General features: G+C 47.7%; 3 protein-coding genes across 5 annotated transcripts; 2 read left to right on the plus strand and 1 right to left on the minus strand.

Annotated features, from left to right (window-relative positions):
* The first annotated feature begins 517 nt into the window (after positions 1–517).
* Positions 518–14,012, plus strand: LOC121198093 (serine/threonine-protein kinase WNK4-like). 2 transcript variants are annotated; one of them, XM_041061958.1, is made up of 23 exons: positions 518–940; positions 3,928–4,100; positions 4,248–4,468; positions 4,648–4,805; positions 4,883–4,971; positions 5,247–5,466; positions 5,556–5,798; positions 6,238–6,430; positions 6,551–6,750; positions 7,146–7,219; positions 7,441–7,576; positions 7,693–7,809; positions 9,015–9,167; positions 9,467–9,521; positions 9,692–9,799; positions 10,353–10,912; positions 11,350–11,407; positions 11,480–11,565; positions 11,660–11,708; positions 12,009–12,489; positions 12,638–12,843; positions 12,968–13,062; positions 13,157–14,012. In XM_041061958.1, the coding sequence occupies exons 1-23, from the start codon at positions 518–520 to the stop codon at positions 13,157–13,159; spliced, it is 4,101 nt and encodes a 1,366-aa protein (XP_040917892.1). In that variant the 3' UTR covers positions 13,160–14,012. The 2 variants fall into 2 exon arrangements, with proteins under 2 accessions (XP_040917892.1, XP_040917893.1); XM_041061959.1 differs by having other exon boundaries at positions 6,241–6,430.
* Positions 14,013–18,247: 4,235 nt separating this feature from the next.
* LOC121198847 (neurocan core protein-like) lies at positions 18,248–20,700 on the plus strand. Of its 2 annotated transcripts, none has more exons than XM_041063191.1 (7): positions 18,248–18,467; positions 18,568–18,671; positions 18,773–18,885; positions 18,977–19,113; positions 19,206–19,340; positions 19,548–19,656; positions 20,581–20,700. In XM_041063191.1, exons 3-7 carry the CDS (start codon positions 18,825–18,827, stop codon positions 20,646–20,648), a joined length of 510 nt encoding a protein of 169 aa, XP_040919125.1. In that variant the 5' UTR covers positions 18,248–18,467; positions 18,568–18,671; positions 18,773–18,824; the 3' UTR covers positions 20,649–20,700. The 2 variants fall into 2 exon arrangements, with proteins under 2 accessions (XP_040919125.1, XP_040919126.1); XM_041063192.1 differs by having other exon boundaries at positions 18,575–18,671.
* A 277-nt stretch (positions 20,701–20,977) lies between these two features.
* LOC121199032 (properdin-like) lies at positions 20,978–26,266 on the minus strand. The gene is made up of 11 exons (XM_041063475.1): positions 26,076–26,266; positions 25,087–25,225; positions 24,620–24,783; positions 24,325–24,492; positions 23,891–24,094; positions 23,639–23,806; positions 23,169–23,360; positions 22,878–23,051; positions 22,500–22,697; positions 22,095–22,206; positions 20,978–21,888 (listed from the first exon to the last, which is right to left on the minus strand). Exons 1-11 carry the CDS (start codon positions 26,125–26,127, stop codon positions 21,753–21,755), a joined length of 1,707 nt encoding a protein of 568 aa, XP_040919409.1. The 5' UTR covers positions 26,128–26,266; the 3' UTR covers positions 20,978–21,752.
* Positions 26,267–27,222: the final 956 nt, after the last annotated feature.

The raw sequence follows: 27,222 nt of genomic DNA on the forward strand, positions 1-27,222 counted from the left end.
TAATTATTATATTATAATTCATTTAGTTATGATGTAATATTTACATATTACTTACATTACTGTTATGTCACTTAGCTGAAGCTGCACCTGTGCAGGTAGTCAGCTGCATTCAGATCCTGGAGAAGATGTTTACATGCAACAGAGTCGTGGTTTCGTTCACAGTGCTCCAGCTGGTCTGTTCAGGTTTCTCCAAACCAGTCGGCTACTGCTCACCTGACCAGCAGAGCACTCCCACTGAAAACCTCAGCTCACCAGAGCAGACCTCAGGTCTGGTCACCTGCTGGTTACCTGCTGGTCACCTGCTGGTCACCTGCTGGTAGATGCTGAACCTGGTCAGTCTGGCTTCTTGTAAACAGATAAATGTCAGGATGACCAGTTTCACCAAATTCTCCCCCTCTGGTTCTTTGATCCCAGCAGCTCCTCCCATTCTCTGACATCACACTGAGGGACTCAGAACGAGTCGCCATGGGAATGGTGCCGACGACCTGGTGAGGAAGAGGAGAAGCGTCTGAGCAGGATGCTGGCCTGGACCGCTGACGACCAAGTCAAGAAAAGATCCAAAGAAGAAAAAGGGGAAGAAGAAGAGGAGGAAGAGGGGTCCATCCTTCGTCCTCCTCTTCCTCCAGTCACCATGACGACCTCAAAAGATGACCCCGCTGCCCAGTCAGAGGCTGCAGGGAGCCCTCCGGCGAATCAGGACGTCAGCTCAGACTCAGGGGAGGAGATGGGGGCGACGCTGTCGGATTCTAACAGGGAGGCGTTACTATGGCAACAGAATAAGGAGGAAGAGCGTGATGAAGAGGAGACGCAGGCAGTGGCCTCGTCTCCCGACGGACGATTCCTCAAGTTCAACATCGAGATCGGACGAGGATCCTTCAAGACAGTTTACAAAGGCCTGGACACCGAGACCACGGTGGAGGTGGCGTGGTGCGAACTACAGGTAACACACACACACACACACACAGAAATCCACACTTTCAGGCCCATCGTCATGGTGATGGCTGCTGTTGTCGTGGTGACTGAACAGATTAAAGGTGAAATCTGACCTGTGACGTGCTGCTGTGTCCTCTGCATTTTAATTATCTCTTTTTCTTAATAATGTTTTGTGACACTGAGCATCTTAGTGTCAGCGACCTTTGACCTCCAAATGAAGGGATCTCAGACTCAGCAGTCACACCTGAATCACCTGTGCACCCGTCTGTTCTGTCGCTGTCTGTGCCCAAAGTGGCGTCTTGCAGGCGCAGGTTTAGTTTTTCTGAGCTGTGACATGAAGCGAGCGCAGGGCGATTCACCGCTGACCGCCAGCAAAGATCCACGATCATTTCATATTCAAATTCACGTTTGATTAGCGTCCTCAGACTGAGTACGCTCACTGAGCCGAGCAGGCCACCGGACACCGGCCCTGCTTTAGATTTATTTATTCATTTCATTTAGAAATGTTGTGATTATGTTGTGGATTCATTTTATTCTCTGGAAGCACAAAACAAAATAAGAACATGTGTGTGTGTGTGTGTGTGTGTGTGTGTGTGTGTGTGTGTGTGTGTGTGTCTCAGGTCACAGTGTATCCCAGCTCTCAGGCTGATTTTATAGTTTTACTGGGTGGTGTCTCTGACCGTGAGCTCTGATTGGTTCAGAATAAGGAACCATCACCTTAGGTGATTTATTTGGAAGGAGGTGGGTTTAGTAGGTTTAGCAAATATTTAACACACACACACACACACACACACACACACACACACACACACACACACACACACACACGTCTTACCTGGACTGAAACACACAGAGTGACTCCTCAGTCTGTTCATCATTACACTTCATTATTTTCTGCAGTGTCGCTGAGACGTTGTGTTTCCTGAGCTGTCACATCGTCCAGCTGCCACGCACCGTCATCTCATCACTTACTCACCTGTTCATCAGTTAACACCCACCACACCACCAAGTAAAGCTGTGATTGGTCGTCTGATGCCCACTGAATTTTTGTTTCGGACTCTGCAGTAAAAGTCACAGATCGTTGTTTCTGAGATCAGTCTCTTTGAACGGGTTTAAAAAAACAGAATAAACAAATACACAAGAATTAAAAAGAAAAGAAAAGAATAAACATAACAATAAAAGGCAAAGTCAACTCAAACTGAGGTGACGTGAACCGTCTGAGCAGTTCTTCTAAGAAGAAGTAAACACTTCCAGAGATCAGGGGCAGCCACCGCCGAGGCTCCACCTGTTTCCAGCATCTGACTGAGACGTGAAGACGAAACGTCTCTGCCAGTCAACGTGGCACCAACACATTTAAAAGCTTAAAACCCAGACAGGAGGCCAGAGCTGGTGATCCCTCTCTCTGTTAGAAGACAGCTGACATGAAGAGACGTCTGTCCTACACAGCTGTGAGGACGCTCTGTCCGGTCCTCACCACCTCAAAGGACTGTTGGTGCAGACCTGGTTTTAAGGTTTGGTTGGGTTGGGGTTAGGGTGTAGGTGAATCGGGTGTAGTTTAGTGTTTAGGGGCCCGGGAATGCACTATGTCGACGAGGGTCCTCACAAGTATAGAAACACAGACGTGTGTGTGATAAAGTGCTGACAGTGACTCAGCGGTTTGTTGTACCATACACAGTATCTGATTGGACAGACGGCTGCTGGTTGATGTTGATAACGGGGCGCGCACACACGTACACACAGTTAATGAGGTCAAAGGTCAGCTTTGTGGCGACTTTCCTGTGTGTGTGCGTGTGTGCGTGCGTGCGTGCGTGCGTGCGTGTGTGTGTGTGTGTGTGTGTGTGTGTGTGTGTGTGTGCGTGTGTGCGTGTGTGTGTGTGTGTGTGCGTGTGTGTGCGTGTGTGTGTGTGTGTGTGTGATGGTGTTCGTACCTGACGTTCAGTTACAGCCTGCTGAGACTCAGCTCAGACTGATGTGGCTTCTCTGGGAGCTGGTTCTTACTTTCCTGTCCGATGGAGCAGGGCAGCACGGGGCAGCACGGGGCAGCAGCTGCTCTGCATTAGGACAGGACAGGCAGTCAACAAAGGCAGGAAACAGCCAAAGACAGGAAGTACAGTATGAACAGGTGTGCGAGGAACAGGACTTAACAGGAAACTTAAAACAGGAAATATAGAACAAACTCAATAAACCACAACAAGAATCTTCACTGAGTCCAGAACAGCCACAGTCTGATCACAGCACCACAGACCTGTTTAGAAGGAAAGTCAGTGACTGCATCACGTTTCTACTGCTGCTGTTTCATTAACATGTTTGCAGGTCACACACACACACACACACACACACACACACAGGTTTGTTCTCAGAGTAACATCGTTAGACTGGTTCAGCTCAGACTGGTTCTGTTCAGACTGGTTCAGCTCAGACTGGTTCTGTTCAGACTGGTTCAGCTCAGACTGGTTCTGTTCAGGGTATGATCCTGGTCTGGAGTCTCCCTCTGTACATTCTCCATCCAACCAACCACCTGTAGCTCTTCATTCATTACTAAAAGCCTTTGCCTGTAAAGATCATCCAGAGGACAGAGGTCACCCCAACAGGACAGGACAGGCTTGGTCAACATGTCCAATGAAACGGGTCAGTTTAAACTTTAAGACCGGGTCAGTGTGGGAGACGTGGGATTTAGATAAGACAGGTTACGACAGTGCAGTTAAATGTGAGGACTGATTCCATGTCAGTGATTTTGTGACCAACATTAACAAACTAAAAACAAACATCAGTGTCTCCAGGGACTGACTATTGTAAACAAACACAGAGACGTGTGTGTGTCTGTGTGTGTGCTGCTGATTTGCCATCATGCTCTGCAGTGATGTGAGACTTTTGTGTGTTATCATCTCAGCAGATCATCAGTTGTGTGTTGTTACGGTGGCTCAGGGCTCAGTGTCCTTCCCACTGGAGGTTTTTCTCAGAGTTGTATTGATTCTTCACCTTTAACCCCGTCAGACCCACCGTCTGAACAAGGCGGAGCGTCAGCGGTTCTGCGAGGAGGTGGAGATGCTCAAAGCTCTGCAGCATCCAAACATCGTCCGATTCTTTGACTCCTGGAAGTCGACGCTGAAGGGCCACAAATGCACCATCTTGGTGACTGAGCTAATGACGTCCGGGACCCTGAAAACGTGAGTCCAGACCCAGGACATGCACAACCTGTTCAGACTGGGCCTTACCCCTCACCCCTCACCCTTTACCCCTCACCCCTCACCCTTTACCCCTCACCCCTCACCCGTGCTGACCAGGCTTGCGTTACTTCTTAAAAAATCCTGCAGGTACCTGCGCAGGTTCCGTCAGATGAAGCTGAAGCTGCTGCAGCGTTGGAGTTTCCAGATCTTGAAGGGGCTTCAGTTCCTGCACTCGCGCTGCCCCCCCATCCTGCACCGAGATCTGAAGTGCGATAACATCTTCATCACTGGGCCCACCGCCTCCGTCAAGATCGGAGACCTGGGCCTCGCCACGCTCAAGAAGGCCTCGTTTGCCAAGAGCGTCATCGGTAAGAATAGTCTGTACAAAGAATGGGCAGCAGCATATTCAAACGTTAAATTAACCCTAATTAATCCTTATTTTAATAAAGTCTAAATCCCAGCTGTAAGTCACAGTTAGAAGTCAGATGCAGTTGTTTGAAGTTGTTCTTGTTATTGTACTTCATATTGGGACTCGTGATGCATTCAGGGACTCCAGAGTTTATGGCTCCAGAGATGTATGAGGAGAAGTACGACGAGGCCGTGGACGTTTACGCCTTCGGTATGTGCATCCTGGAGATGGCGACCTCCGAGTATCCGTACTCTGAGTGTCAGAACGCCGCCCAGATCTACCGCAAAGTAACCAATGTAAGGCTCCACCCACCCGAGACCTGTCTGCTTCCTGTTTTTGTTGAGGTGTTTGACTCTCTTTGCTTGTCCCTCAGGGAATCAAACCAGACAGTTTTTTAAAAGTAAACGTCCCGGAGCTGAAGGAGATCATTGAGGGCTGCATCCGAACCAACAGCAGCGAGAGGTAATGTGACCACAAAGCAGCCTCAGACGTCTTAATTTAAAGGAAAATTCCAGTTTATTTCAACCTGCATTTCCTATAAATATGGTCATTGTCACTTCATGGGTCGTACTATGCAGTCGCCACCTCTGCTGTAGAAATTCGGGTAAACAAGGACTCACACGAATCAGAGTACGTTCGTATTTCTAACATCCTGAAATCCGCCCCAGAAGACAGACGATTATGTTTGACTCTCGGTTTGTTGCTGTGTACAGGTGATTGTCAGATCTTTGTTTCAGGTTCACGGTTCAGGACCTGCTGGACCACCGGTTCTTCCAGGAGCAGCTGGGAGTCCACGTGGAGCTGGCTGAGGACGACGACGGCTCGAAGGCGGCGCTGAAGCTCTGGCTCCGGATGGACGACAACAAGAAGCTTCACGGCAAATACAAAGACAACAATGCCATCGAGTTCCTGTTCGAGCTGTACAAAGACGTCCCTGAGGAGGTGGCCCAGGAGATGGTACCTGATGACATCATGCTAATGACAGGTGAGCTAACCGAGGACAGGTGGAGGTGTCTCACCCGTCTCTCTCCCTCTCTTTCTTTCAGGTGGTGTTGGGCTTCGTGTGCGAGGCGGACTATAAGCTGGTTGCTAAGGCAATCAGACACCGAGTGACGGCCATAAAGCGTCAGCGAGAGAAACAGCGGCGCCTGATGGAGGGATCTCTGAACCACCAGAGGGACGCCGTTATCGAGGAGGAACCTGACCCCACCCCCCAACCTCCTGAACCGTCCAATCAGAAAGCTGCATCTGCCACAAGCAAGGCTGCTGAGGGGAAGGTAGCCGAACAGGTGTGTGTGGTTGTTGCTGTGGTAACAGGGCCGGAAGGTGGCTAAGTTTACAGCTACAACTATTAATCATTTTAATTTTAAAATGTTTGTTTGTTTGTTTGTTTGAGTCAGGAAACTAATTTCCTGGAAACTAATTTCCTGACTCAAATTTCTCTGAATTTCTCTGAATTGGAGACAAAACATCACATTTCGTTGGTCCAGTAGAGACAAACTCAGCGTCTCATTTTCTGCCAAACTTCTTCTTTCTTGGTTGAAGATACAGAAACTGTATCTGTTCTCTCTGTAATTCTGTTGTCGAGCTGAAGATATTTATTCAAGATATTTAATTACGTTAATTCATCAGAAAAAGCAGAAGTTAAAGAAATAAAAATCAAAGTGAATTAACAACATTTTTTGAGGACGATGCCTTTGAGACTTTGTCTTTTCTTTAAACTCACAGCAGGACGTAGCTGTTTCAGCACCCGTCCCCCCCTGGATACAAGCCCTGCCCACGGTAACCATGACATCATCTGTGCTGACGTCAAGCAGCAGCCCGGTGGATTCTGGGATCAGCAGCATCTTCAACAGGACGGAGGGAGATGGTGACGAGGACAACAAAACAGTCAAACACACGTCCTACTCCTCTGCTACATGTCAGGGAAATCTTTTTTTTATTCTTCAATTTCGTTTTAATATTATTTTATTATTGAATTTGGAAAATAAAATTCTGTCCCGCACCTTAAATGTTCTCTCTCCTCTGGTTGTCATGGCAGCGGACTGTGACATCGACAGCTCCTCAGGTGTCCCAGAGAAGGTTGAAGCCACACCCACTCCTGTCACAAAGCTGAGCCCCATCCCATCCTTCTACGCCCCTGGTCCAGTGGCTCAGGAAACAAAGAACCTTGAGGCTCCTACCCATGTGACCCGGGCTCCATCCAAGGCTCCGCCCCTTCCTGTTCTGCGTTTCCCCAAGGTGTGCAGGGGGCGGGGCTGAAACATGGAAAGAGGCTGGAACTAAAATGCTTGAACTCCCTCACCTGTTTATAGCAGCTGTTTATAAACTACACACAAAAAGTCAGGAGATTTGTGTTTGGTAGATTTTAACACCATGAAAGACGATGGTCTCAGTTCATCTGTAGATTGATCAGTATCATCACATCATATCCTAATTTCACAAAGTGATATTTAGTTTTATTTACTGAATTAAGAGTGAAACTACTGAAGCCTGATAAATACACATTCCCAAAACACACTCACATCAGTTCTGCTGGTGGAGACCTTTTCCTTTTGAATCATGGGAAATCTAATTCATCAGGAGACACGCAGGTAGAACTGCATCAGGATCATGTTGTCTCATGTTGTCTCCAGAGCATCGCTGTGTCCCACAACGCCGAGCAACCCCCATCTGGATCTGTCTGTGGCTTCTCCTCACCTGTTGACAGGTAACTCACACACACTTCTACACTTATGAGGACCTTCATCCACATGATCTCAAAGCAATGATACTATGATACTTGTAAATTGGCAAAATCTTAACTTCCCGCAAATGTCCTCACAAAGACTGTATACACACACACACACACACACACGTTTATGTGTTTTGTTCTTGTTGGTTTGGGCTGTTTAAGAAGGTTTTTGCTTCACCTTTTTTTTCTGTCTGCAGCTACGCCTCTGATGTGACCTCAGGTTTAAGTGACGGCAATGATGGCCAATCAGATAAGGGCAACCAGGAAGCAAGTAAAAGGGCGACTACGAAGCAGTTCAGGAGGAGAGCGAGAGCTCGCCTGAGAATCATAGGGGTGAAAACATGACTCAGTGTAATCATCATTCATTCAGAACTTCCAAACAACATCCTGTACACAGATACTGAGTGTGTGTGTGTGTGTCTGTGTGTGTGTGTGTGTGGTGTGTTCAGGTGTCAGACATGGTGGACCGGGTGGTGGAGTGTCAGCTGCAGACTCACAACAGTAAGATGGTGACATTTAAATTTGACCTGGACGGAGACAGTCCAGAGGACATCGCCTCAGTGATGGTGAGGACAGCCAATCAGAGCCCGGGGTTCTCTGGCATTATACACTATATTCACAAAAGTATTTACACCTGTTAAATACCGAATTCAAGTGTTTCAGTCAGACCCGTTGCCACAGCTGTATCAGATCAAACGAAGCTGTGTATTCTCTGTTTGCAAACATTTGTGATATAAATGCGTTTTTCTGAAGAGCTCTCTGACTTCAGGTGTGGTTCTGTGGTAGGACGCCACCTTTGCAGTTAGATGGTTCGTGAAACTTCATCCCTGCTGGATTTTTCTCAGTTAACTGTAAGTGATATTATTACAAAGTGGACGACTGCTCAGGCTCGTGGTGTTTAAAAGGCGCCAACAATCTGCTGATCCCATCTCTGAAGAGTTCGAACTTCCACTGACATTAATGTAAGCTCAGAAACTGCAGGGGGAGCTTCATGGGATGGGTTTCCATGGCCGAGCAGCTGCATGCAAGCCTCACATCACCGAGTCCAATGCCAAGTGTCGGCTGGAAAAAAGCAAAGGGAGATGGTTTGATGAGCTTGGTGTGGAAGAACTGCACAGAGCCCTGACCTCAGCCCCATCGAGCACCTTCAGGATGAACTGGAAGTGAGATGGCAAACATCAGTGCCTGAGCTCCTAAATGCTCTGCAGAATGAATGGACACCAATTCCCACAGAAACACTCCAGGAAGAGTGGAAGCTGCTATAGCTGGAAAACAGGGAGCAGCTCTGAATACAATGTCTTTACTGTCCCTGTTGGTGTAATGGCCAGTCGTCCAAATACTTTTGTCCATATAGTGTAGTGTAGTCTAGCTAATGAGTTCTAGAAATTAAACCAAACCATGATGTCACAGTGTACTGCAGTACACCTGTGCATCACTGCAGCCAGGTGAGAAGTTAAACTTCTGGAGGTCAGCGAAGACTAAGATTTACAGAATGGGTGAACTGACTCTAAATTAAAAATGATTCTGAAAATGAAAACTGGAAATTTAAGTTAAGCTAAAGATTTTCATTTAGATAAATCTGTCTTCAGATCTTCAGACTGAGCCTCTGGCCACGGTTCAGAAAGATGACTTAGTTAATTCCTGTGGGATTTTTACAGCACGTTCTCTGGTGTTAAACACCGACTGAATAAATCTCTGTCACACTTTGTCCCAGATAACTGAACCCAGTGTTGCTGTATATTTTTTCATTAAGCGCTCTGTGTGTGTTCAGCTCCACAGAGACTTCATCCTGCCATCAGAGCGGGAGGGATTCATCCTCCGCATGTATGACATCATCAAGAGGGCGGAGTCAATTATGCATCAGCAGCCGGCAGACGCCGACAGGTTGTCTCATCTGACCGTCCCCACGCTGCCCGAGTCCCCGGTACGTGTGTGTTTTTCTGATTTACAGTAGAAAATGTCCACCTCTGTCTCTGAGTGTCCAAGGTGGTGTCTTCAGCAGTCTGACACCTGAAGACATTCATGTCACTGCGGTAGAAAACAAACAGAAAATGTGACTCACTGCAGAAACAAGAAGATTAGTGATTAACTGATTTTTTCTTCTGCTTCATTGATCAAAGCCAAAATGATCAGGCAATTCAATAACCGATCATTACAGCTCCACAGTACTTCAGACTCACTTCTCTGTTTCTACTTTTCCTAATTTTATCTTAATTTTTGCAGCTAAACATGTCCACCCAGGGCCTGTCCAGAACTCTGTCCTCATCGTCACTACCTGGTAAAGAAGGAAGGAAAAAGAGGAGGGAGGGAGGGAAAAGGAAGAGAAGAAGGGAGGGACATTCAGACAAAGATTTAATTGGTCTTCCTGATCCACACAGTCCCTCCTCCAGTTGATGTTGAGATGTTTGCTTACCTGAACTCATCACTTGGTCTCTTTTCACATCGCAGACATTGACCCTGACCCCTCCCCCTTAAAGAGCGTAGACTTCTACGTTGACCCTGAGGCCACGCCCACTGTCAGGCCATTGAGGTCACAGTCTTTTCACACCTCTTCAGGTAAATGAACACACCTGTTGAGTTACTTTGTTATTGTCTCATTTCTACTCTTACTGACTAATTTTCAAAAATTGTGTGCTCACAATTTCTTAATTTAGAAGATTAAAGGAACAGTCCAACATTTAGGTAAAGCCAGATGTTGTGGTGTCCCTCAGGGAGACGCCCTGGGTACTTTGTTCTTTCTGTTAAACCTTAATAGGTTTAAGGGAATGTTGTAACATCAAGGTAAATCCTCTGGTTCTCTGTCTTCCCCTGAGATGTTTCAGATGATACCAGCTTCACCTCTATCTGCTACAGAAATAGGTCCAGGGTGTGTTTAGCCTAGCTTAGCATAAAGATTGAAAGGGGGGGAAACAGCTAGCCTGTTATAGTTTGTTATTTTCACACAGACGCTAAAGGATTTATGTTTATCTAGTCTTAAGAAAATAGAATAATAATAAAAAAGTAAAATTAAATGAAACAAAGAAAATAATTCCATGATTGATATGATGAATGTTTGCATTACAAACAGAATATGAAAACTAAACCTCAACCCCACCCCACTCCCTTCCAGCTTCCTCCCATCAGCCCCCTATCTATCCCTTCCAATACCCCCACCCAGACTCCACCCTTTCCACCTCCCACCTGCCCCCTCCTCAGTATCATCTCCCAGCTTCCCCTTATTCCCCCTACACTGCCCCATTCCCTTCCCAGAGCCCTATCTCTGGCCTACCCCGAGTCCACAGTAACCCTTCCCTCCTTACCCCCCCATCCACCTCTTCTTCAGCTCCTCCCCCTCCTCACTGGCCCCCCCCTGACCAGCCTTTCTTCACTCTTACCAACATGCTGTCTTTTGCCATGAGCATGGCCCAATCCTTTATGCCACCACCTGGGACCCCAAACCAGGGCTTTCTCCCCCAGACCCAGCCCCTGTCTCCCCCTTTCCACTCCCCCCAGGCCCCTCTCTCTCCCCCCATCTCTCCATCCCTGGGCCCTAAACTCCACCCTCAAACACACTCCTCCTTCTCTGCCCCTTTCTCCCACCAACCTCCCTACAGCACCCCCTTGCCTCAGACAGGCTCTGCCCGTGACAGCCAGCAGGGGGCACCCGGCCGGACTCCAGTCACGCCTCAGGTAGGAAAGGAGTACCAGGGACAGGTGAGCCTCTGCAGAAACATGACATGGGCTCACTTGTGCTGATGGTGCGTTCAGGAGCTTCTCATTAATAATGTGATCACCTGTACTGCAGTAACCAGACAGATGTCAGTTCTGTAACTGGGTTAGAGGGTTAAAGAAATTCAGTTTCTGTAGTCGGAGTAAGGAATCAGACCGTGTTCTGTGCTCAGGGCAGAGGTTCAGCTAAACCCAGATTTTGTAATCAGGGAAGCGGGTGAGAGAAGCTCGGCTTCTGTGGTTTCACTGACCCAGTGTCTGTTACCATGACAGGTGATTAAAGAAACTCATGTAGGAAGAGACAGAAGTTTCAGAATAAGAAGCTGGAACATCAATTCATTCATTCATTCACTCATTTTTGTTCATGAATTCATTTGTACATTTCTTCCTTCATTCAGTCACTGCAGCATCACAGTCCAGTTCAGATGAAGGTCGGCTCAGCCCCGCCCCCTCGAGGTGAGTCTGCAAACATCACAGTGACATCACACCGGACTGAACAGCCTCACTGATCACTTACCTGGTTTACAGGTTCAGAGACCACCTCTGCTCCCAGTCTGACCAGTGCTCCCAGTCTGACCAGTGCCAGTGTTCCTACATCCACTCCTCACATCAGCGTGAGACACATACAAGGACATGTCTCTTACATGCAGTAAAGCGCACTATGAGACATCAGGTTAAATCTAATGATGCTATCTTCCTCCTGTTCAGGCCTCTCCTCCCATCTGTCCATCCCCCGGACCGTCTCTGATTCATGACGGTAAGGACACAACTATCTGTCTCAGGTCAACCTGGTGCTGACTGCAGCTCCATGTCACAAAGCTAAAGACTCAAACTGGTTTCATGAACGTGATAACTGGTTCAGTGAACTGCAGTGGCCTCCCCAGTCTTCAGATCTGAACAAAATGAGAAAAACCAAACTAACATATTTTCATGTAATTTCTTGATCAGATTCGAGTTTCACAGTCGATGAACTCTGTCGACTTCAGTGGCTCTGTGATGTTTCCTGTTGCGCCTCCTGCTGGTCGGACTCTGACCTTCTTCCTCTGTCTTATTGCAGTGAAACAACCTTCTGTCCTCACCGTGGGCCGTTTCCAGGTGACGCCCTCTAAAGACGTTCCTGCTGTCAGTCGAACCAATCAGGAGCCCCGCCAACTCAATCAGGCCACGCCCACCGCTCGCTCCCCGCCCCCCTGCCGGCCGAGCCAATCGCAGAGCTCGGGGAGCAGCACAGAGGAGGACAGTCAATCCGAGAGTAGCATGGGCACAGTGATGGTATCCCCACCTGGTGGTTACCATGACAACCCTGGAGGACAGGAGGACAGCAGGCGGAGCGGTGAGGAGGAAGAGGAGGAGGAGAGGAAGAGGAGGCAGGGTCAGAGGTTGAGTGTGAGTCTGTGGGAGGGGTCAGCTGGTAACCCCAGGGTGAGTGGTAGCAGCTTCAGCCAATCGTGGAGCCGCTCTCCACCCTATGTCAGCTCTGACGAATCAGACAGCGAGAATGAGGAGATGTGGGAGGAGCTACAGGAACTCCGTGAAAGGTGATTGGATGATTGATGAGATACTAATCCAAACAGAGTTGCATTATGGGAAACGTGAGATCCAGTGATTTAGACGCATCCTGGGGTTTAAAAGTAAATGCTGAGAATTCCTTGTATGCAACATGAATCCTCTCCATCCTTTTCCCAGACACCTGGTGGAGGTGCAGAACCTGCAGGCCAATCAGAAGCGAGAGATCGAGGAGCTGTACCTGAGGATGGGTAAAGCCCCGCCCCCCGGTATTGTCTCTCTGGCTGCCATGTTGAACCAACGCCAACGCCGCCTCTCCAAGACTGGAAACTACCCTCCTGTCCGCAAAAACAGCCTGCAGAGACTGGATGTGCTGCCCCCTACAGGTGAGTGGACACATTGCAGCCTGTGCACCACACCTGCTGGGTAAAACAGAAAAATGATTTTCTGTGATCATGATAATGTGGTGAAATACTGACATGAAAGGTTGTTGTTGTGTTTGCGGGTCAGGCATCATGAGGAAGAGCTCGATCAGTGGCAGCAGCAGCGGATCTCAGGAGAGGGCAGGGAAAGGCGTGACCTTTGCCCCCAAACACAGCTGCATTGTGAGCTCACACGGTCACTTCACCGCTCCACATCAGTCAAACATTTGATGACGCTGTGCTGGTCTGGGATTAACCTCTGACCTTTGTCTTCCAGTGAGACAGAGGAGCTACCAACCGAAGACATGAAGACGAGAGGACGAGGAGTCAACACACTCCACTTCACCGTTCTTCTAAATCAAACTTCTTGGACGATTGAAGATTTGACACCGCTGAAACACGTTTAGTTTGATTTGAAATTTTAGATTTATTCTGTTTTACTGTGTTTTATCTGTAGAACTGAACATTTCAGCACTTTAGGAGGAAAAATACTGAGCTGAACTTTCTGTTTTCCTCATCAGGCTCAGGTTGAGCTCATCAGTGATCATCGATGATTCTCTAACACTCAGAGTAAACTCATGAGTTTACCTGCCACAGAAGCACACGGCTGATTTTACAGGTTTTATACGTCAGGTTTTTGTCAGATCTGATCACATGACTCTGATGAAACGTTAAACAGACTGATTTAAAACTCAGGGTGTTTTTCTTAACTTGAACTTGAAGCGCTGCTCATTTAATCAGTGATATGATGTGTAACATAAATATTTCAGATGAATCTGTTGCATGAGGTTCACAGTTTTCCACATGTCCACTTCCTGGTGTACAGTCTGTACATCTGTCTCTGTCCACTGAATGCAGCTTTGATCACACTGTGCCTTATTTAAAGATGATTTAAGGATTAATTGTTGGAATATTTAAAGAGAGACTGACCTGATGTGTGACACCTGAGGGGGTGTGGCCTCGCCGTCCTATGAATGATGAAGTCAGGTGACGTCCAGCTGAGACATAAAGAGATGAAACAGGTTTGGATCCAGGAAGAAGCAGAAAGTTTGAATCTGACATCAAATCCACAAACAACAAACAAGATTTATTTAAGTTGAGTTTGTAATGTTTGAATTGTTCACAAATATTAAACCCATTAATTATTAATAATTAATAATTCAGTGTTTTCATTCTGGTAGAAATTTTAAAATCTGAAAAAGATCCTGAAACCTGGATTTTAAATATCATCAAACAAACTTCAACATATTTGGTTTCATTTTAGTATTAGCAGGATTTCGCTTCCATACAATCATCTGGGTCAATATGAACTATTGATTTTATATCAGATTTTGTCAGATGCAGATTTTATTAGTATAAACTCAGTGGCTTCTTTATTAGGTACACCTGTAAAGTCAAACGCAATCAAATACACCTGCACACCATCCGAGAGATCAGTGGGCTGCAGGTTTGTCACTGTGGTTGTTTGCAGTGTGACTCCTGTCATGGCTGGTGGCAGCAGCACAGGCAGGCAGGTATGGGCAACAGGTGACGACACCCAGGTAGCAGGAACAGTCCACAGTATGAGCAGCACAAAGGAAAACACTGCCTGTGGAAACAGGGCCGGTACAAATACAGGGAGCAGAGTAAGGAACCGCACAACAGGTGTGTAGATGAGCAGGTAAGCTCCAGTAAACCGGTGAGCAGGTGGATCTGGAGATAGAAGAAAGTCTGGGGACATCTGGTGGGCAGATGGAGTATAACAGGTGTCTGTACTGGAGGGGACCAGAGAGCCCTGAGGCGTTTATCGTCCCCCATCTCAGCTTCAGAGAAGAAGAAGGTGATGAAACAAAGAGCTTTGCTCCGTGGTTTCAATCCCAAACTCACATTAAAGCAAACGACAGGAAAACCGGACAGGATGTGACGTTCCACCAAACTGGAAGAATCCAGCTCAGTCTGGACAGAGAGTCTTAGATCAGGTGGTTCAGTCTCTGTGGTGCCAGATAAGCCTGTTACTCTGCATTAACAGAGCAAAACAGAACCAGGCCCAGGTTTGTCTTCAGCTCTGGATCCAGGCTCTGTGGATCCATGTGGTCCATCAGCTCTCAGCAGGAACGACTGCATGAGCTTCTTCAAAAAAACCCGAGGAACATTTGGACAGTTTCTCTTCCACCGACCTTCAACCTGTCTCTAAGACCTGATCCCACCCTGCTCCTGTAGCCCCATCAGTGGGGGTTTCTTGGTTGAAGTCAGCAGCCCAGCTGGGCTCCCGCTGCACATCAGTGCCTTTAGCAGCTGAGTGTTTACAGGTGTTGCTTCCTTGGGTGATGCTAGAGTCAAAGTGGTGCAGTGTCCTCGGGCAGCTGAAGAGACCTGAGGCTTCTCTAAAACCTGCCGTTTTATGGCCTTTTTACTGTCCTTACTGTTACCATAGAGACCACGTGGAGCTACGGACGGCATGTTCAGATTCACATCAAACTTACATGTTTCCTGTCCAGTGTATGAGCTACATGGCAAAGCAGCCTCCAAATATGGTGAAGCTCCTGTCTGCTGTGTCCCCAGAAGAAGCAAACGAGGAACTTGTGGATTCGAGTGGGTTCTGAGAGTCGTGATGTTCATGGCTCATTGTTATCGTCAGTTTGTTTGTTTGTGGTCTGATCATGTCATACTGCTGATTACAGCTCCTGTTTCCTGTTATTGACTCAAACACTTCTCTGAACACTGCTCTCAGGTGCTTCCCAGTTCTCCGTCCGCCTACAGTGCTTTCACTTTCCATATTCATCACATGGGATCACAAAAATGATTCAGCGTCTTCAGACATTCAAAATGTATTCATCTCCTTTTTCATCTTCATTCTTATTTACTGATTTTTATGATTTATGTTGTCAAACAAACATCAGCACAGTACGCCATCAACACAAACATGTCATGGTGTACTTTCTCAGTTAATGATCTCATCTAAACATCGCCACTTTGCTTAAATACAAATAACATTTTAGACTCAGTTTTCATAAATGCTTTCCTGAATTTTCCATCTGTGCTCATTAGTTTTCTTGTCTCTCTCCTAATGTATGTGAATGTGTGAAAGCCTGTTTGTTGGTATGTCAGTCAATGTCTCTATAGACAGTCTGAGCCTGTTCAGGAGTCAGGGCTTAGCTCAACACCAAACCTGGTTTACAGCACTGCAGAACTGAGATACACAATTCTATTATAAATGGATTGGTCCAAAAACTTGGCCCCCATCAACCAAAAAAACGTAGGCAGCGCTTAGCAGGTAGTTAGCCACAATTCAATTCTTATAAAACAACAAATGTTACACTGAGTCATACAGAACAAACAACATGAGAAGATCATTGGAATTTTATGTCTTGATCTTTTCGTGTTGTTCGTGTGAATGTTTTTGTCCAGAGTTAACGAAACGTCTCAGCCTCAGAGCTGCTGCTGTAACCTGACCGCTTCATTTAAAAGGCCTGGGGATTACTGTACTTCCTGAGCTGCTGTAGTTTCTCTTTCACTCTGAGGTTTTATCTTTTGTAACAGTCTGAATCAGCCACTAGAAAACAGACTCTGTCTCCTGCTCTTGTTTTCCAGCACAATAAAAGCTGAACGCTCATATTTTCTCCAACGCAAGAACCAACGTGTGGCGATCTGAACAAGTTAAGATGACAAATGTCATGGCTTTTTCCAGCTGTGTTCGAGATTTTACTCACACTGTTACTGGTTTTAAAATAAAAACTACATCATTCCATAACTGTGTAGTCAAAGTTTAAATGGTCATTTTCTACATCTGTGATCGCTTCAGTAACTTTCCCCTGACTCTCTTGTAGACCTGCTGACGTCTCACTGTCCTCTCACCATGGATATCGCCAACGAGCTCATAGATAAGATCTTCTCCTGGATGAAACTACAGAAGGAATGTGCAGACAAGTTGAACCAACTGGCCTCTGAGCTGGAGGGAAAAAAGAAAAGAGTGAATGTCAGTAAGGTTGTTGGGAGCTCGGTGTCTGTAGGTGGAGCAGCTGCAATGACAGCAGCAGGTGTATTGGCCTTATGTACAGGAGGGGCACTTACATTCATATGAAGAAGGCAGATTTCATCTTCAAGAATTTTCTGCCTTTCCATAATAAATTCAAAATATATAAACAAATGTTTTATTTTCAATTAAGGGACGAGGAGGAAGAAATACTGAGACCTGCAGCATGAATCACCTGAACACATGTGACTGCAGTCCATGCTGAGTGGCATCAGGGCAGAATTAACAGAACAATGACTTGTTAGAATAAAAAAGATGTTAGGATAATTTGTTGTGCACATACATTACAGAGGGTTATAGGACCCTGAGGACGTCTCACAGTCACCTGGGTTAAACTGCTGTTTGTTCATGCAAAGACAGTTTGTGGGAAACTGTAAAAATACATAATATTATCTGACCTGAAGCTGGAGGTTCTTCAGCTGAAAGAGGAAAATGTAGAAAATTAATTTTACAGTAAAAGTGTGACACAAACAGAAATTACATGACAATCAGTCGTAAGTAAAATAAAAAGTTTTATATTAGATTTAAAATGTTTTTTAAACATTGATATTAAAAGTTGTGTGCCTGTGTGAGCAGATAAAATCCAGTTTAAACCAGTGAGACGCTGTTTCTGCTTCAAGCGCATGAAAAATTCTGTTTCATTGTCAGTACTGAGTCTGAAAAAGAACAAACAAACAGGAGCTGGTAATAGATGGATGAACAAACAGCTGATGTGTTTGTTCTTCTTCTTTTCTCTTATTCCAGCTGTGTTTCACTAAACTAATGTTTATGATCAGTTTATACAGCAGTGGTCCAAAGGAGGGGGACCCACTGGCTGAGTCCCCAGGAGGAACAAAGACCTGAACACACACTGTGACCTGATCACTAAATACAATATAAACAGTAAATACAACATGTTAGACGAGGCCAGTTTGTTTGAACAGCATTGAAATTTAAAGCACAGAGGTACCGAGACTTAAACACATATTTAAACGATTTAAAGAAAAAAGTAGAAAATAAAAATAAGATAAAACAAAACTACTGTTCACAAATTTAACAGAATAAAAAGCAGCAGCAAAGTTTTCAGCCCTTTGAGTCACACTTGGCCTGTCCCTATCCCTGACCTGGGTCTGGACTCTGGGGACTACACGCTGATCAGGTCCTGCAGACATAGTGAACTGTGCATTTCATAATGAAGACTGACACAAAGTCCAGGGATTGAACTGTGAGGAACTGAAGTCTGGCTGCTGTGGCTCCTGGTCCTGGTCATGGACAGCGTTTAATGAAACCTGCCCTGCAGGTCTGAGAGAGGGCAGTAAGAAGTCTGTGAGAAGCTGAGCCTGCTGAACCAACAGCCTCAGGATCAGTCACCTCCAGCTGCAAACTGCTGTTTACTCTGGTCTTCTTCACACGCCGTCAGCTGTGAACCAAACATCACATGACTGCATGCAGCTCTACTCAGAGCTTTAATCCGTACGTTAAACTCAACACTGTTTAGTTTCCAAACAGGTAAACACAGGTGAGCTGTGAGGATAAAAGTGAGACAGAGGCACTGCTGTCACAGACGGAGCGGAGACGAGCAGCCGGGACATCAGAGGTGAGTTCTGTCCCTTCGATGACGAGGTCAGCGTCTGGCTTTAAAGTCCTGGACTCAACTCCAGAGCCAGAAAATTTGTGAATAAAATGACTGTTTCCAGGAACCAGACGAGGAACCGGCACTGACCTGTCCCTGTCCCAGAGACAAATCACACCATTGACAACAAAAACTTCACGACAGGATCTGATGTCACTGCCCTCACAGGTGAGCAGCTCTGTTCATGATCCACCAATCTGCTGATTAATTCTCCTGATTCACTGATGACGTGTGTTAATGTGCTTCCTGTTTCACTTCATCGCCTTCAGTTAAAGCGACTGAGGCTTCATCATCACTGAGACAGTCACAGAGCTCTGAGCCATGAGGTCTGCTGCCCTGCTCCTGCTCCTGGTCCTGGTCTACGTCCAGGCCGCTGCAGCCGGTGAGAAACACAGCTGAGACACAGCAGAGAGCGAACAGCATGTTGGGTCAGAGAGACGTGGTTCAGGACTAACCTGGTCTGATTCCCACAGACGACGTCACAGAGAGGATTCGTCACAACTGCAAAACCCTGTACCCGGCCAAACCCTGTGGAGACGGCTGGTTCCGGATCGACGTGTACCGCTGCGCAAAATACTTCTGGACTCCAAGAACGTTTCGAGATGCAGATGTGATGAACGACACACACACTCATCACACACACACACACCGGACGCTGCAGTGACTAACACTGATTCCTGTTGACCTTTCTGCTGCTTTCAGAACGACTGCCGCCGCCAGAGAGGTCACCTGGTGTCGATGCACAACGCCGTGGAGTACAGCCAGGTGCTGTGCTTGGCCTTCAGAGCCAACAAACGCAAAGACCACTTCTGGATCGGCGGGAGGAGCAAATATCTAGTGAGTACGGAGACACGAGCTCAGACTCCTGAACATCACGAGTCCAGTTTCACTGGGACGCTGTCAGTTAATGAGGACATCCAAACACTTTGAGAAGACAAAGACACAGTGAGACCGCTGAGTCAGCGGTTAGTTAACACTATAACGAAGCTGCGTAAACCAATCAGGACCCAGACTTCTGACTTGTATTTACTCCTTCTTCTTCAGTGGCACAGCTTTCAGTGGACAGACAAGACTCCGTTTGAGTTCCAGAGATGGGCGTTCTTCCAGCCGGACCGGGAGCCCGGGGAGGAGTGTGTGGAGATGAACTATGAGAGTGAGTAACTCTGAGCTGGTTCTGTGGATCTGAAGCAGCTGGGTTCACACTGTTCCTGTTCTGTTCTTTGTGTTCACCACTTTTTATTTGTGTGTTTTACACGTTTTCATGCAGTTTGATGTGAAGCTGCAGCGTGTGTGTGAACAGGTGAAGAGTCACAGGGTCACGACACACACACACGTTACTGTCACAGGGTCACGACACACACACGTTACTGTCACAGGGTCACGACACACATACACGTTACTGTCACAGGGTCACGACACACATACACGTTACTGTCACAGGGTCACGACACACACACACGTTACTGTCACAGGGTCACGACACACACGTTACTGTCACAGGGTCACGACACACATACACGTTACTGTCACAGGGTCACGACACACACACACGTTACTGTCACAGGGTCACGACACACACACGTTACTGTCACAGGGTCACGACACACACACGTTACTGTCACAGGGTCACGACACACACACACGTTACTGTCACAGGGTCACGACACACACACGTTACTGTCACAGGGTCACGACACACACACACGTTACTGTCACAGGGTCACGACACACATACACGTTACTGTCACAGGGTCACGACACACACACGTTACTGTCACAGGGTCACGACACACACACACGTTACTGTCACAGGGTCACGACACACACACACGTTACTGTCACAGGGTCACGACACACACACACGTTACTGTCACAGGGTCACGACACACACACGTTACTGTCACAGGGTCACGACACACACACACGTTACTGTCACAGGGTCACGACACACACACACGTTACTGTCACAGGGTCACGACACACACACACGTTACTGTCACAGGGTCACGACACACACGTTACTGTCACAGGGTCACGACACACACACACGTTACTGTTGGCTGTGTGTGTTTTGCAGCCTGGGGATACTGGAACAACGCCGTCTGCTCAGGGAAGAAGTACTACGTCTGTGCCCGGAGAATGTGAGCCTCATCCTGATCAGCTGACCGGAGCACTGTCTGATGCTAACAGCTAACATGCTAACACAGGCTCTGTGAACTCTGCAATAAATGATCAGCAAACACGCTCCTGCCTCTCGTTCACTCACATTCACTGTGTCACTGCCGACAATGAAACACGGTCAGTGCATGAACTCATCACAGCACCTGCCAGGTAAAGAGCAGCAGCAGCAGCTCAGTCAGTTTGTGACGAAAACTTTCCCATGAAACAGAGAATAAAGCAGCGAGTTTCACTGTTAGCACCAACACACACCAACACACACATACTGACACAGCAGGAACCCTGAGGACAGTACTTCACAATAAAAGTCCTGTGGAAGGTTTTATTTTGAAGAGTCACTGACCTCCTGGAAAAGGGGGCTGAATCCACACAGACACAGAGCCACGCACCACCTTTATATCAGAGGACATCATTGGTGTTGCTATGGCAACAGTCAACTGAGCATGCTCCAGCTCTGACATGTCAGTATGATGCAATGCAGTCAGCTGAGATGGAAGCTAAGCTCCGCCCCATTTAGACAAACAGAGAAACTACTTCATTTTTTTACTGTTCTAACTGCAGCTACAGTCACAAGTTACAGTTTAGGATCAACGTTAAAGATTAAACCAGTCATTTTCCACCTTCATGTTCTGGGGTTTCTGATGTAGAACCAGTGTGTGGTTGTGTCTCATCATGTCTCATCATGTCTCAGATGTCTACGAGCATTTCCACTAAGAGGTGTCTCCCTCTAAACTTTGAAAAACATTTAATCAAAGAAAACCTTTGTTTTTTTCAGAGAAAAGAAACTGAACACAGATCAATGATCTGACGACGCCTCAGGTTTATCTGGTGACCCTGTGGTAGGACCTGACCCCTAGGTTGGGAACTTTAACTACCTCTGGACTTTCACCTCAGTTGGACAGTTCAGGACATTTTTACATGAATATATTGGAACTTTTCCTTCTGTAAAGACAGAAACTTCTTCCACTGCTTTTCAGCTCAGCTCAGACTGAATCCTCCAACACAACCCAGCACTTCATCAGCAGCTCATCCACATTTATTACAGGATTTATTACAGGACATGTCGGGTCATTACAGGGCGGGACAGGCGGGGACGTTGACACAGGGCTGGATCTGAAGCTTCTCCCCGCCATCGGGCACCGGGCCGCAGTCGGCTTGTGGAGTCCCAAAGAACGTGGCCGCCTCCTTCAGACGGCCGATGGTAGGACTACAACACACAGCAGCCACAGAGGCTCAGTGTCAGGATTATAACCCAGCTGACGCAGGACTTTCAGGCTGGGATCAGTTTCATCCTTTATTCACAGGCACACAGTGTGTGTGTTGTTATATATTATTTCAGGTGTTTCCACTCAAACTAAAAAGGCCCGTTAAAGCAGGTGGATGGAAACACACTGACTAACACAGTGGCCTCACCTGTAGCTGCTGTAATCAGGTTTACAGTATCTCCTCCTGAAGCGTCTGGAGTTTCCTCCACAGGCCGGATTACAGAGACTCCATGGCTCCCAGCCTTCCCAGGTGCCCTTCACTACACACACACACACACACACACACACACACACACACACACCGAAACAACAGACAAAAAAGCATGTAACAGTCTGCTGATAAACCTGGTCAGTAAGGACAGATGTGTAGTTTGGTCACACTGTTAAACTCAGCTGATCTCAGCAGGACGTTTCAGCCATTTTGGTTCTAACATGTCTGTTGTTCAGTTTCAGGCTAGAATCAGGTTTAGGGTAGAATCAGGTCAGGGGCTGGGTTCAGGGCAGGGGTTAGGGTCCCCGCAAGGACAGAAAGACAAACATATGTGTCACCCACTGTAACACTTGTTGACATCGTAGCAGACCCGTCTGTCCGTCAGGGTGTCTCCGCTGCAGATGGATCCATTATGAGCTCGATGGAGACACTGCCGCTCTCGGGTCTGACTGCCGCCCAGCTGCTTACAACGGATGTCCCGCCCACCAAACGGGAATTTACACGGATTCCACGGCGACCACTCTGACCACACCCCGTCCACTGCAAACAGAAGTCACATTCACGAAAAAGTTGGCTGCTGATTTGTGTTGTGCTCTCAAACTTCACCTCCATCACTGCGACCTCACATGACTTCCTGTCACATGACAGAGGAAGCAAAGATATGTGTTGATCACAGAGAAACAACTTTCCTTCAATAAAAGACAGAACCATCGTGTGTACCTGGACAGTGGACATAGGTCATACAGATGTTGGTTCGCCGTCCCTCTCCCGGACACGGCTGACCACCATGTTTAGGGGCAGGGCTGTCACATCTCCTGACTGACACCTGAAGCCCCACCCCACAGGTAACAGGACAGGAAGTGAAGGGAGACCAAGATCCCCATCCTCCGTCCACTGATAAAGGGACAGACAAAAAAATCATTTTGTGAGTTCACTTTAAAGGAGGTTTCAGATCAGGCCCAGCCTCCTGGGCCCCGCCCAGGAGGCTGGGCCTGGTGTATACAGGTGTACCTGGGCAGTGAGGCAGGTGGTTGCAGTTCTCCGTCTGGCGCCCTTCACCTTGACAACCTCTGCCGGGCGGGCTGAGCGAGGGGGCGGGGTTAGAACAGGAGCGGTGGCGAGCCCTGATGGGAGCTCGGCCTTGTGGGATACAGGAAGAAGAACACTCACCCCAGCTGGACCAACCAGACCAGGACCCGTCAACTGTTAGAGACACGGACAGACGGAGAGACTTATCTACAGCGGCAGCTTCAGAGTTCACATGCTCGCCTGTGTTAGAGATGATAAAGTCAGAGGACAGATCAGGAATCTGGATTAGGAACTGATCCGTGACAGACGGTGGGATCATGGCAGAGAACGCCGCAGCAGAGGAGGGAAACCGGATGCCGCTCAGGTTTTACTGGGACGACTGTCTGAGCTTCAGGTGGGAGGAAACCTGACAGGTGTGTGTGTCTGTGTGTGTGTCTGTGTGTGTCTGTTACCAGGACAGGGACTCTGACAGACGCTGCTCCGAGCGCTCGGTCCCTCACAGAACCGGCCACCATATTTTGGGGCGGGGCGATCACAGGTCCTGATTGACAGCTGAAGGCCCTCCCCACAAGACACTGAGCATGGCCTGGGCGGAGACCACGCCCCCCAGCTGCCGTCCACTGTGGAGACAGCCAATCAGAGCACACGTTAGGTTTTCATTAAAGACTTTATCTGACAACTTCAGCAAACAGTTGTCCTCTCACCTGGACAGTTGGGGAGCTCGCTACAGTCCTGCACCTGGAAGCCGTCTCCAGGGCAACCATTACCAGGTGGGGCCGTGTCATTGGAGGGGGCGGGGTTAGAGCAGGAACGATATCGTGTTTTGGAGGGGACGTCACGACGCTGCTCATCTATACAGGAACCAGAACACTGAGACCAACCGGACCAACTGGACCAACCACCGTGGACTGAGAGACAGACAAATGGAGAGAGAGGAAGTCACAGACAGGCAGACAGGCAGATGGACAGAGGCGGACAGACAGGCAGAGACAGGCGGACAGACAGGCGGACAGACAGACAGACAGGCGGACAGAAAGGCGGACAGACAGGCAGGCGGACAGACAGGCGGACAGACAGGTGGACAGACAGGCGGACAGGCGGACAGACAGGCGGACAGACAGGTGGACAGACAGGCTACCTGGACAGATGTTGAGTGTTGAACAGTTCTCTGTCTCCTCTGAAGGACCACTGCAGGCCGAGCGACACTCAGGAGGACTGGAGCAGACTCTCTCTCTCTTCCTGACTCCACCCCGTCCACAGGTGACCGAGCAGGGTGACCAGGGGGCCCACAAGCCCCACCCCTTAGCTACACACACACACACACACTGAACTTTACCACACTCAAATTCAAGATTTCTGTGACCAGTGTGTGTGTGTGTGTGAGTGTGTGTGAGTGTGTGTGTGTGTGTGTGTGTGTGTGTGTGTGTGTGTACCATCACAGCAGGTGCCGCTGCACGGCTCCGTCTGCAGTTTGTCTTCAGGATTCGCACACTCTGATTGGCCGATCCCAAAACACTTCCTGCTCCTCTGCCTCACCCCCTCCCCACACAGGACGTTACACTGTGACCATGGCGACCAGGGAGACCACACAGGGGGACTGAACACACGAACACACACACAGAAAACATGGGGGGTGTTTTTGAATGGAAAGAGCATCAGACTACCACAGTGATGCATTGTGGGATGTTTGTAGCTTTAATGTTGTTAGTGTCATGTCCGTGTCCCCGCGTCAGCCACGTGTCCATCAGAGTGTCCACGCTGATGCTGTGACTTTTGTTTTTCCACCGTTAAACTAGAAAAAGTGAATTAAATAAACTAAATTCACTTTGTTCACGTTTAAACGGTTTAAAGAGTTTCTGTGTGTGTGTGTGTGTGTGTGCGTGCGTGCGTGCACACTGACCCACAGGACTGACACGCTCCGTCTGTTGCCTGGTAACCATAGTGAGGATTCTGACAGCATTCGTCTTCGTCCACCTCGCCGAGCTCGTCATCACACTGACCTGAGGTCAGGTCGAAACGTGCAAAACACGGCACACACTCTGTGTTCACACACACAATCACACACACACACACACACACACACACACACACGGTCAAACAGAACCTGAACACTGACAGGAAATCTGTGTTACAGCTGTGTTGTGTTATTCAGATCCAGGAGAGTCAGCTGTTTCACTGTGTGTGTGTGTGTGTGTGTGTGTGTGTGTGTGTGTGTGTGTGTGAGTGTGTGTGTGAGTGTGTGTCTGTGAGTGTGTGTGAGTGTGTTAGGGGAACAGATCCAGGATTGCGACACAGGGGAAAGTTTGTTGTTTCCAATCAGAAGTTACACAATTTTCAGGCCACACTGTTTGTTTTCTGAGTTTGAAACGTTTAACCCCCCACACACACACACACACACACACACACACACACACACACACACACACACACACACACACACACACACACACAGAGCCAATCACAGCCAATCAGAGTGCTTCCATGTCCACAGCAGTGAACAAACATGCTGCTGGACTCGAGGGCAGCTTTCAGTTGTCCTCTGTGTCTTCGTGTGGACCCCGTCCGTCTGTGATCAGAGCTCATTAATATCTGGATCCAGTTAAACCTTCAGTTAAATAACAATAAGACTGAAGTCGCTGAAACCAGATCTGAGCTTCAGCTGCTTCATCAGCAGCAGCTCGAGGTCTCAGGTCCAGACTTAGATCTGATCTTAGATCTGATGTAAGTCTGGGCTTTTGCTGAGTCAGCAGTTCACAGACTGAGGTCGGGACCGGAATCAAAAGCATTTTCATTGAACTCTGATTATTAATCAGAGCAAACTTTACAACAGCACAATGAAGAAACACTGAAAAGGTTTTTAAAAACAAACGGACTGAAACACAGACTGACCTGAACACTCCACAGAAACCAGCAGCAGAACCAGAACCTGCAGAACCTCCATGTTCTCCTGCTGCTGCAAAGACCTGAAGTCAGAGAACTGATGAATGTTGATTCTGTTCTTCTTTCGTTTTCCTCAGAACTTGTTTCCAGCCCTGATCCTCCCTCTGCTGACTCGGTGTGTGTGTCTGTATCTGTGTGTATCTGTGTGTATGTGTGTGTGTCTGTATCTGTGTGTGTGTGTCTGTGTGTATCTGTGTGTGTGTATCTGTGTGTGAGGTAATCATTAAGGCTTCAGACCAGACGAGGCTCAGTCTGCAGCAGAGGCTCCACACACACAAAAACAAGTTTGTGTATAAATGTGTGATTTCCTGTAAAGTTCATGAGCCTGTAACTGACCTCACATGATGCAACAGGCTGTTAAACACACACACACACACTTTGTCAGAGCAGTAAAGTGTGAGCTGAACGTTTCCTTGGTAACCTGTTGGTCTCTGCGATCACAGCATCAAATCATCACACGACCGGTTTCATCACTGACTTCAGCTCATGAACGAATGAAACGTTTCCTGCCTCTGATCCAAAATAACTCCCAGGTTCCTCACAGTCGTCCCGGAGGCTAAATGAATGCTATCCACAGACACTGTATGGTTAAACTGTTCCCGAGGCGTTCAGGACCAAACAGAAGAAAGTTACAGGTCATCTAGGCCTTCATGTCTTTAACACGTCTGAGGTATGGCTAACTGCTCTGTTTCACACACATGCTGTATTTACCTGCACAGGTAACATGGGTAATACTGCCACAGCAGATACCTGAGATGTAAACTCACCTGTCCTGCAGTAAACCCCCCGCTGGACATCGTCTGACCATCGTTATCAAACAGACCAGAAACTGCTTCTCACCAACATCAGACGAGGATCGAACAGACACCGTCTCTCTTCGGTACCTGATGAAAAATAACCCACAGGTTAACAGAAGACGTGGTCCGTGAGGCTGGTTCTCATCTGGTTTCACAGAGTTCGTCAGGACTTCGTCAGCTCAGATTCAGATGTCAACACAGACCAGGTGTGAGGACTGAAACATTAACAGGTAAAATCAGGGTCCAGGTTTATTCTGCGATGAAAACTCTGTGGAGGACGGACGTCTGGAAGACCTGGG

The sequence above is a fragment of the Toxotes jaculatrix genome, chromosome 18 (assembly GCF_017976425.1).
Source record: "Toxotes jaculatrix isolate fToxJac2 chromosome 18, fToxJac2.pri, whole genome shotgun sequence".
Taxonomy (NCBI): Eukaryota; Metazoa; Chordata; class Actinopteri; family Toxotidae; genus Toxotes; species Toxotes jaculatrix.